This window comes from Diaphorina citri, unplaced genomic scaffold (genome assembly GCF_000475195.1).
Source record: "Diaphorina citri unplaced genomic scaffold, Diaci psyllid genome assembly version 1.1 scaffold35, whole genome shotgun sequence".
Lineage (NCBI taxonomy): Eukaryota > Metazoa > Arthropoda > Insecta > Hemiptera > Psyllidae > Diaphorina > Diaphorina citri.
In genome coordinates this window covers 372,912-385,162 of record NW_007377472.1, presented here as the reverse complement: position 1 = coordinate 385,162, position 12,251 = coordinate 372,912, and the positions used below count along the sequence as shown (strand labels likewise).

The window sequence follows — 12,251 nt, the reverse complement described above, 5'->3', positions numbered from 1 at the left end:
AGACTATAAAAAATACAAAAGGCAAAGGTCCATAATTAGACAATCTTTACCAAAGCTTTTATTGCAAATGTCCTTTAGAGTCACATCAAACCATATTAAGACAATTGAACCCTGAAGTATCTCAACATACAAGGTGGGCAAATTTAACCACCTGAACGGCACACATATTAAACGACAATTTTATGAGATAGTAAAAGGAACGGGCGAAATATGACTTTCATTGCTAACCCATCGACGCCTATGTTGTTTACATCAACAACACCCACAGCCGCATTACAACCTACGAAAACAAATTGAAAAGGGAACTCTATTATTCCGTTGTGTGATAACGAGGCGAGAGGGAAAGTGACGAAACGATGTTGTCATTCCTCGACGAAACGAAGCTTAACTCTGTTTTTGGAATAAAATTAATGATAGCTCATCATCTCAAGTCTGAAATTCTAAACTAATAAAACAAACATATCCGAAACATAAGAAAAGCAATAGAAACATTGAAAATAAAGAGTTTCACTCTTTCTTGGAACTTGGAAATGGCGTCAAAACCTTGGAAAAAGAGTGAAAAATGGTTCAAAGTTCAAGGGGAATCAAGAATATGAAAGAATTCGGTTCTCGAACAAGTGACATATCACCTGGATGTTAACGGATTGATAAGCACTGACACCCAACATAAATTTTCCACTTTATGTCTTCGACAAATGAGTAAAAAAGTACTCATTTCAACTATCTGAGGCATTTTATGACTTGGTTCGTTCGCTACTAATGTCTTTCACTTGGAGAACCTTCAAGGGAAGAGATAAAATGTATGCCAAAATAGTAATACCTAATTTTTAGGATTAAAGAGGTAGAAAAATGCAATGTGTACTCACATGATGAATATTTTGCAAATGTGAACTCTTCAGTGAGAGATAAGGAAGAGGGAGCACTAAATATTTTCATTGTAAACTGGATAACATAACTTTTTACTTTGCTCCATTATTATTATTTATTTTACCTACTAAGTACTTTCCCTTCTGGGTTGGAAAAAAGGCAGGATAGTGTGTTTCTACTTTACCTTATTTAGTTCAGTTACTAGTCCCTTCAGGAATTCGTTTACTAGTTGCGAGAATCCCTTGGTAGGAGCATTATGAGTTATGAAACAGTGAAACACTCAGAAAGGAAAAGGAAATAGGTTATTAGGCCAGCCTAAACCCTCACTTTCTGAAAGGATCAGGTTCTTCATTTATTTCACCTGAGTTTTTTAATGATGGCTAGGCTACTTATCATTATTTTTAATTATCGTTAATACCGTTCGTTATACGCACTAGCTGAACCTTGTAGTAATTATAATGGTTATTATTTCTAGTAGGAAGTTCGAGTGGAACCTCATCCTCCTATCCTGTCATTCTTCTCTCTTCGATTCCGGGACGATAAGACCTTAGATGTTACAGTTCCCTCTATCAAACCTCTAAAAAAAGCTGTGTAAGATGAAATACCTAGTCTAAGATGGTCGTTTTGAAACTGCATTTTATCTAGTGTATGATTTTTCCAAAATATCTCGCGGAACCCTTGCCGTCAGCTCGCGGAACCCCTAGGTTCCGCGGAACACCAATTAAGAAACACTGGTCTAAGTTACTGAGGCTTGGATCAAATAATAAGTTTCTATATAGTTAATGGTTTCGATATTCGTGTAGGGTTTTCGGAATAAAAATAAAGCGTTTTCAGAACATTTAGTCTCAAAGTGCAGATATTGAATAAAAATCTTTCAGAACAATTGGTCTCTACGTAAAGTTGACTATTTTAGCCAAAATAAACCAAACAAATAGTCAAACCACCCCTAGCGTTTTCAGAACATTTAGTCTCAAAGTGCAGATATTGAATAAAAATCTTTCAGAACAATTGGTCTCTACGTAAAGTTGACTATTTTATCCAAAATAAACCAAACAAATAGTCAAACCACCCCTGGCGTTCTAAATCATATGAGGGAGATAACTTTTGAAAGTGAACAATGAGAGCGCTGAGTGAAGCAAGTTCATTACTTAACACTCGAGTCACTGGGGTTACCTTATTAGGAAGGTAGCACTCAGCATAATATAGGCCTTACTTCATTCAACATACACACTGGTAAAGTTCAATCGTACAGTCCGGTTCAGATGGGGGCCAATCCGTCCGAATATGTAGAGCATACAGCATACTCGGATTTGAGTCAAATTTTCAACGATTGCAACAATGTCAATGAAACCAACTCACGAGTAGTTCTGCTCTTAGATTCCACATTCGACAAACTTTGAAATACAAGTCAATATAGAAAGAGCAATAAAATGAAAGATACAAGAGATTTTAAAGAACCAAACACCGTACTTTGTTACTGAAAAGTAGATAGATACTTGATAAATCTAATAATAAAAACAGGCGAAAGGGTAAACATGGAGCTTTGTTATTGACAAAGTATTAAAAAATGAAGGCGACATCATCGACAGAGTAAATAATAAAAGACCAAAATAGTATGGATTCAAAATAATGAATAATAAGGCAGATAATCAAGTATCTATGGGACCCGGACGGAATAATGAAAAACGTGAGGACACAACAAGAGTGAGTATAATAACATAGGATTATCTTCTGGAGAGGTAATGCAAGAAGTGATTGCATGCATAATGACATGGCAAGAAGGAATATGAAAATATCGGCTACGCTAACAAGCAAAATGACACATGTATTGAAGTAAAAGAAATATGGAGCAATTTTATTGTCAGTTCAAAATATGACGAATACACTCTTCAAATATGGAAAATTGAGCTTGCGAATAACACAGAAATGTCGGAAAGTTACCGTTAAAATTTTTGGGAAGTCTCTTTTGAAATTTAGAATTTTACAAAACTGAATGTTAGCAATATCAAGTCAAAGAGATGTACGACTTTCAGGCAAAATTGTTAATTTTTTAATCATTTTGGAGTTTTCTTGTTACTGTCTCAAGTTGCAGACCTCTATTTGGTAAGTACGATTACATATCTGATTTTCTTCAAGAATCGCATAAGATGTTCTTTCTTGTGTAATAATATGCCAGGCTTAACACATTTTCAATGTCATATGAATCAGTCCATCTGATATCTGGCGGTCATTGGAGACACTTCTCATCAATTCACTGCACTGCACTCCTCAGTTCATGATTGGAAAAGAAAATCTGTACGTGTGATGTGTTATGTCACCTTATAAATGTGACCTCAAACCATCGAACAAGACCATAAGCCTGCTGCAGAACCAACCTGCTTATAGAGAAATATAGAAATCAATTTTGTCTTTTAAGACCTGCCTTTTATGACAAGCGCAACACCGATAAAAGTAATAGTACTGTGACAATCTTGTGTCTCTCTTTGCCCAAAACACTATTCATAGGTTACACTCGCAAACTCTCATCGATGGGAGAATCATCTGCGAATGAATTAATCAGGATATTAATCTGAAAGTTCAAGGTAAAATTAACATCATAACGACTTCCGCGACCCGTTGTAGGGCAATTTTTTCCAGAACTGGGGTACTTGGGTCGTTAGCAGGAATGTAAAATGCGAAAAATGAAATTTCTAGTCCCGCCTGGGTCTGGTAGTTGTAGTTATTATAGATCCTAGAGTTCTAGGCGACGGAGTTATGATTATGCACCTTACAGGTACTGTTATGTTGAACTCATGCCTCAAGTGTTACCAATGTTTTATTTAATATGCCATATGCCTTCTTCTGCGTCTCTTTGTCTACTACTATGCCAAGTCCATTTAATAGTAATCATCTGCCATTAATTATAACTTTTACAAGGATAGTGTACATAGCGCCAATTTTTGCATTGATAATATTGATTCTTTACAACTCCATGCTCTTATGTTTCCTCGGGAAACCTTCCCTCGAATGTTTGTCATTCTCAATTCCACCAAGAAAAGAGTAATTGCCCAACATTCTACAATGCTAAGAAGAATCATTTTGTCCTTTGAATTTGAAATGTTTCCACCGTTGAATCATTCATGTTGGCGATTTTGACCTTTTCTAAATGAAAATAACTTGATCTCTCTTCCATTGCAGATATATGCCTCACTAAGCCCCAAGTCAATACTGAATATCTTTGCAATACACCTAGGTTGTACAGTGTATCTGTACAGTAACCTAATAGTAAAGCACTACTGAGTACTGAGTCTAGTAGAATACGGGTACACACAATTGTAGAGAAGAGATATTGTTTTGAAAACTAATTAAAGCGAATATATTAAGTGAAGGACGTGCCAAGTTAAACCATCCCATGTCCTAGGCAATGCGTCATTGTTCTATTCAGAAAGGAGTGACACAGTTATGTTGTTCTTCAAAAGTTTTTCCACAGCAAAATGTAATTTTTGAGGTAGGATAAGCTTGCAGGAAATGTCTCCGAGTTATCAAGGATAAGTTTTAGCTATGAATACTCAATCAGATTAGATTGGCAAGGGATTGGCATTGTTGAAGTTTTTGGCATTGTTGTAGAGGACATGAATGATAAACAAGCACTGAGCTACAAATTACAAGATCAACTATTCTACTAGAATTAAATTTTTTGCTTCAGGCTTATTTTTAAAATGAGAATAGGATAATATTGAGTTATCTTCAATTAATAAAATATGAAAAAATCAGTTGGAACTTCAACAAGAGCTTTAAAGATAGGCAAAAATCCAGAAATTATGTTGCAAAGTGCTAAAGAAGAAAGAACTAACTGAAATCTAGATGCAGGAAACAAACAGAAGGTTATTAATGCAAGTATGGAAAGACATAATCAAAGAAGGAAACGCCGACCTCATAAAAATGATAAAAATATCCTAATGGAGCAAGATGAAAAATTTGCGTTACCAGACAAAAGCTTTTGATCTAGTTGACATTTTCAACTTCCAGTATTGACCAGTTATGTATCAGAGCCTGGTTCACTAATTGTCACTGCTTTATTAGTGGATTTAGTAGGCGTATGTGGGTATAGTATAGACGTAACGTATGTGGGTTCAGGGATGTCACGCGCTCCGTACGCTTTTCCGTCTAGATTACATTGTCCTATTGTTTTCTCATTAGTTCTGATATAATCAGTTATGTCACAGCACGCAGTAAACTCACCAGTGCAGCAACTTGCAGGACGAAGGACGAGGACACAGGAAATATTTGACTATATGCAACATGCAGTATTGCAGTCTGGTTATATTCTCAACAATATCGACTTTTGTAACAACCGCATCTTGTCATCATTAGACAAATCTAAACAGTTCTCGATCAAACAATATCACTTCCAATCGTAACTTCTTTGTAATCCACCTTTAAATCAGTGTCTACTTTAGGTCCCTGGCCAGAAAATGTGTCGAGCAAGAAAGTTCTTATTCGTTCATTTGCACCACATCTTGTCATCGTTAGACAAATCTAAACAGTTCTCGATCAAACAATATCACTTCCAATCGTAACTTCTTTGTAATCCACCTTTGAATCAGTGTCTACTTTAGGTCCCTGGCCAGAAAATGTGTCGAGCAAGAAAGTTCTTATTCGTTCATTTGTAATTAGTAGAATCGACTTGGTGGATTTTTTTTTTTTTTTTTTGTATTCTCAAATAAACACATGAAGGTGTGCCAATATCAGTATGCGTACAGGGTGTCCAAATACATATACTTGTTCATAGAAGAATTGTTTGCTCTAATAGCATTGATAAATATGATAATGATATTTCGAATAAACTTCAACCACCCTGGATTTAATCAGGAGATGCTTTCTTCTATCAAATTCGTTCAATCTGAAGCGAAAGTTTCTGAATAGGTATCAAGATCGAAAATATCTTTCAAATAAGTAGAATGATGTGACGATAGCATCATGACCTTTCAGCAAGGATTTACTGTCCAATGGCAACAACGATAAATGGTTGTCCTAGAAGCAACAGAATTCCCCATTAGAACAATCAAAGTTTTTGGGGGATTTCTATCAAAATCTTCAAATATAGATACCAAAATCAAGATTATTTCGGTTACTATTAGGATTTCCCATTCATCAGGAGTTGTAGTACCAATAGATCACAATAGGCAGGTAAGTAACATTCAACATTGCCCAATTCTTGGAAATTGGCTAACCTGATGATTAATCCCCAACAAGGCACTTCCGAACTCCAAGGGTTTGACAGGTTGACCATCGAAATAACAAATCTATAAGGACTGTTGGTTTCCTGTGACTCAATTCTGTCCCCTAGCCTTGGTAACTATGACTATCTGTCATCATATAAGCTGTAAGCTTGGCTAGGACGTATTATATTGACTCCAATTCAAACAGAGCTGGGATAGATGTGGGCAGCGTAGATTTTAAAAGTAGTTTAAGGTCTTCGCGTTGGCTTAACCCACGGATTCGCACAAAACTTTCAAGCTCACCACGAATTTCCTCTTTGAGAAATCTCTTAACACATACATGACATGTTATTAGATTTTATTATGGCACTAATATTGTCGATGTGTTTTTCAATAGCTCACCAATAGGTTTTGTATTGTGATTTGCATACGGATTACAGTTTTCTCAGAATGTTGGTCAAGAGCATACTGTTTTTACTGTTGCTGATAGTTCTCTAAGACCATCATAAATACTTCAAGAGATAGCTATGTTTTGAGAATATCTGAGATGTGTTTTTGCGTGGATAAACGAACTTGGACAAGAAAAACTTACTCCAGAGTTAATAAGAATAGACAAAAGTGTGATTGTGTAAAGAACAAAACTCGATTTATTTCTTCCATTTTGTAAACTGTACAACAGTAAAAACAGTAAAGGCAATTGCAAAATTTTGCAGATCTTAAAAAATATTACTCATTGTTACCTTCCTAAATAAAATTAAAAAATAGTTTCCGCCCGTGTAGGAAGTAACATTCCAATTTCCGAGAATGTGGCACCAATCTTCATCAGACGTGCATTCCTTTTCCACAGGACATCTTATTAACACTTATGTTCCATCTTGGGGTGCATGATATCCTTGACTAAATTTCAACATAAAATCACCAAGTTCCTGTATTGACAAATTTGATTCACAAAATTGAGTTGTTTGCAGATGTGAAGGACACTGTCTCTTTGAACATGAATGAATTGCCCCCAGACTCAATTTATTGTTCGGGGCAGACTTGTATTGCTTCTCTATTTTTGGATATAATTAGACACAATACGTGTAGAGTTGATATATCTAGTTGAATTTTTGTCCTAGGCTACACGGCGCTATGATTCGATTCTTCTTGGCAAAAACCAGTTATTACTGACAATTATTATGTGTTTAGATTTTGCAAGAGTTTTAATAGTACATTAGTAGGTGGCGAATTGAAGGATGATGGGATGGGTCGTATTTTTTTGGAAGATAAATCCAAGATCTGAGTAAATTCATAAAAATTGTATATGGTATGAACTGGATTTGATCTCAAGGGAATATCTTAAAGAATCAGCCTCAATTTATGACCGATAGGGATGACGCAATCCCATTCAAAGCACAAAACTTACGTTGGTATTGATAGATAGCATTTACAGACGGACTATTATAAATTATGTAACTAACGATAGAAAGAAAAATCATTGGCAAAGTTAACAATCTAAGGAAAACAAAAAGAAGGAAGAAAACACTACAGATTACATCAACAACTTATGATCCTTTAATAACAAACATGAGCAATTTTCTGATAACCATCTGATACTATTGCAATATTGGCTATTATAGGTATCAGAATAAATGGAATAGGCAGCAAGACAATTGCAAGCAATAGAAATAAATATTATAAACATGATATAAACCATCATAGATATGCAATCATCAAGTAGGTAGTGCCTACTCTGAAGACATTAATGAGTAAAGAGGTGAAGAAGTAAGAGCCAAGTGAGCAAAGAACAATGGCAAAATTAGCTGTTTATAACAAAAAAAAAAGCATAGACTGAGTATGCCATATGAGACGTACTTTTTTCCTTTTGATTTTTTTTTCTTCAAAATAATGTAGGATGGGACAACCTTGAAGATCTGAATAGTTCTTTTATTTAGGTTAAGATTTGTATTTTTGTTGTACGCTGGACATATTCTAATTTGATGTGCCTACTCATTCCGTTCAATGCAATGCACATACCACATATGAATGTGAGGCCCAAACAAGAGGAGGTGACTGGTAAATAGAATTAGTAATAGTCATAGTAAACAATATCAAGGTGTTTCATTTCATGCGTATGCGTAATGTGTTTCTAGAAGTATCGAGCCAGTTCTCCATTTGCAAACCCAATCGATTGACAAATAAGTAGCCATATTTTTTACTAATAAGTATCCATATTTTTGGAATTTCTGGTCCACGTTCAAAAGACACGGAAGGTCTTTCTTAGAACTGCATTTTTAGAAACAATAAGATAGGTATCCATACTTTTGGAACTTCTGGTCCTTGTTAAAAAAAAAAAGGTCTTTTTTAGCCACTGCATTTAGAAACAATGCTGTTAGATTTTTGTATCACCCGCCCCGTAATCATTTTTACATTAACTAATCCTGAAAATTCCTTTTTGTCTGGCGAATTTCCCAAACTTTTCCTGACCTACATTGAATTGCACTGGTTTGTCTCCCCCTTCTCTCAACGAAAGTTCTTCAAATATTTTCTTCGTTTTCCTTGCCTTTTCCTATTTAAATATGAGCTAGTTCTTCAAATATTTTACCTTAAAATATTTTTTTCATTCTAAGAAATGTATACGAAGGATTGAAGAGGGAAATAAATTAATCTACATAAAATTTTGTGTAGGTGATCGATTTCTGATTACACATAACGAGAAAAAAATAGTATAATGGTGTGTTTATGTTCGGGGGTACTCAAGATTAATTTCAGACATATCCGCTCTGCTGGCAGCATTTTCGGGGAATTAGGGGACTGAGAGGAAGATACACATGTTTTAAATCTCCTTGAAAACCAAGGGAAAAGTTACCGGTAGGTACATATTTAACTTTTCACGGCTAACGGCCAAATTAGAGGCAAAAAAGTCTTGGGAAATAATATGTACATAAAAGACAACTATAAAACATTGTAATAAATGCTAAAATTCCATTCGTAAGTTGATATTATGTAACTTGAAACAGTATCTAAAAGGGCTCTTAATAAAAATCAATAAGTAAGTACGTAGGTAAACTACCAAGGCAAGAGTTCTAGTTTCTTGCAAGCTCGCGTAAAGTTAGAGCTTATAATCCTAACAACGCCCAACATTCAGTTGTGTATGCAATGTGCTTAACTTAAAATCCACTCTGACATACTCGCAATTCTTTGATTCTTTCTACTTTACATCCTGCATGTCTTTATTTTCTTCTATCTCTTTTACCCCTTACATCTCCTATTTTTATAAAGCTTTGACAATCTTTAGTTACCTTGTTCTTTCCTTTCGATATTATCATTTCATATAAAAAAAAAAAAATCTTGTCTATTGATGTCGAGATGCACAATATGCCCTCATCTGCGTCCTCTGTTTCTACCAAACCCTGATGCTAATATTCGCCGCAATGTATTGTTACGTGTTGAAAACAAAATATATCGTTACAAGTTGACTATTTATTACAGGAATCACTGATCTCTCTTCCATTGCAGATATATGCCTCACTAAGCCCCAAGTCAATACTGAATATCTTTGCAATACACCTAGGTTGTACAGTGTACCTGTACACTTGTACAGTAACCTAATAGTAAAGCACTACCATAGTATAATAATGTACATATTGTCAGCAAATGAACCAGTGAATATAAACCTGTAATTGGCAGTTTATTTATAGACTAAAAGGCTGGGCAATTTATTTATTATGTCTAGTATTGGTAATCACTTCTATAATTTTTACTTTTTTTCCTCGCAAAGTTTCCTCAAACCGGAACATGAAAACAAATAAAAACGCTTTTCTCCCAAAAAGGCTACATAAAACTCAAGCTCACGAGGGGTTCACAAAAACCTCATTCACTTCAATTCTTCAAAAGAATAGAAATGAGATCCCATTAATTTCATTTTTTGCTTTCAAAGAGGGTTTCTCACATCGTCCTATGTCATTAAATTTTGACATTTCATCAAATAAGGAACAAAACAACAGGAATCACGGGAAATTTATGAATCACAGTCAGGCTGGTGAGAAAAACAAGAACAAAACCGATTCTACAGATCAGTGGTTCTTAGGCACCTTGTGGTGTAGAAAATTTATGTGATAACTCGGTTCGACAGCGAGTTTAAAAGGGCTTTTCAGTCCTCTTCTAGAGATATAAGTAAGTCGGCCTACGTACATTTCAAAAATACATTGGAGGACAAAAAGATTAGTAGGTCGAAGCTACATAGAGGACGAAAAGACGTAGAAAGTCGGTCTACTCCGTCTCCCCAGTCAGATGTTTTCCCGTCTCTACCATTGTAGTGAAATGTGAGAATTTCCTATTAGTATAACCTGGTTAGCACAACTGATGCTACTACAAATCATACCAGGTTGTGGACCACTTGACTTCCTGATTACGGCTAGATTATCTACGGGAAAAATCAGCATAACTCACCTTTTTAAATCGAAGAAAATCCAATGCCATTTGTACATTCTGCAACATGTGAAACCGCATCTTCCCACGTTCCCGAGGCTGAAATAAAAGGAAGTTCGTTTAATTTAATAATGCGGAATTGGTGTGGTTTTAGGGAGCGAACGAAAAGAGGTTTATGTTTTCAACTTCAAGATTTTTCTTTCGTTTGTTTGGTCCGTGATAAGTCTTGAACGGTTTATTAAAATTTGATACTTTTCCCCCCAAACTTATTTCGGAACTTCGGATTAGCTTTATTGCTTCAAAGGATCTTCAGTCTGTGGATAAAAACCCACTCCGAGGCTTAGGCGAAGAGCCCTAAAAGATGGGTTCTATACGAATATCCCATTAAGGAGACCGTAACTCAAGAATAAAATTAACTTGGAAATTACAGAGTTGTTATGGAGAATAGGTAATTACAAAAGAATTATCTCGGAAAACTAGGATGCGTATAAGTAACGAGCAATTTTCGTATCTAGTTGATAGCTAATTTTAAGAGTGTGGGTTTGTCTACTGAACAAGAAGAATTAAGAAAGAAGGAATACAGATGCAGTCTCGTGGATTTGCATTCAGTGTAGCTACAAATACAAACCGAATACTTCTATGTAAGTATGTACTAGTTAGGAAATTAAACTAAGAAGGAAAAGTGAAAATGTATGTGTAAGTACTTTACTAAGTGTTCTAAAATGGCAACAAAATGACCAAGTCACTCCATAGTAACCAGTAAAGAAGTAAATACTAAACCCTTCATTGTGGTTGCGTTCAAAAAATTGTTGCAGGTAAACGATTCGTTTGAGAAAAATCAAAGCTATGTCTAGATCATATTAGAAGTGAAGAAAAACACTGAGAAATGTGTGTTAGAACACATGCAAATAAGCGAAAAGTACATGTTACAAGGAATAAGGATAACATATAGGATTCGAGCCAACCAAGGTGTGAAATATGAAACGTGATCTATCTCGAGCTATAATAATGTCTACGAAGCAGAGATTACGATGTTGGGTACAGACACAAAACACAAAACTAAAGCTAATGACCGTAACTTACCAGTCTTTCACCGGACAGTACTTCCAGTAGGGAGATGAGGTTAAGTCCATCTTGCAGGTCGAGAAATAAATCGTTCACATGTTTATTGTTCGCCTGAAACAATCCGGAGAGGAGACAAAATTACGATTAGTAAAAAAAGACAAGGGTAAGAATCTTATGTCAATTTCATTGCGATTAAAAAAAATAAAAATGAATGTAAAGAAGAAATAAAAATAGTAAAAATAAGACAAGGGTAAGAATCTTATGTCAATTTCATTGCGACTTGATTAGATCTTTTGTGATGCAAGGGTAAGCAACTGATTTTAGGGATAGTTGGGGCATATAGAAAGAGACATAGGAGGAGGGGGAGGAGAAAGAAAAAAAAAACATATGTATCACGAAATACACGAAAGAATGAGTATCACGGTAAATCATGTGTTTCAAATATAAATTTCAAGTGCTGCAGACAACTCAATTACTTCATATCATAATACTCGACACTTTGCACACGAAAAGAATGAGTGCCAAAAAAAATCCGCATAGGCACTCAATGAGCAAAAAATTGGCTATTAACAAAATTCTCGAAACCTATTAAATTTTATAATTGTGCTCACTTAAGATTAAGAACATTGGTATGAGTTATGTGGTTTATTAAGTGATTCATAGTGATGTGCTATGCTAGAAGCAATTGAAACATTAATAGCACTTTGA

The 12,251-nt window shown here is 35.1% G+C and overlaps 1 protein-coding gene across 1 annotated transcript in view; it reads right to left on the bottom strand.

Moving 5' to 3' along the window:
* Window positions 1-12,251, bottom strand: part of LOC103512109 (microtubule-actin cross-linking factor 1, isoforms 1/2/3/5) — a 173,073-nt gene that overhangs the window by 67,039 nt on the left and 93,783 nt on the right. The window contains 2 exon segments of the mRNA XM_026825547.1: window positions 3,220-3,242; window positions 11,562-11,654. Coding sequence (XP_026681348.1) covers window positions 3,220-3,242; window positions 11,562-11,654 — 116 coding nt within the window.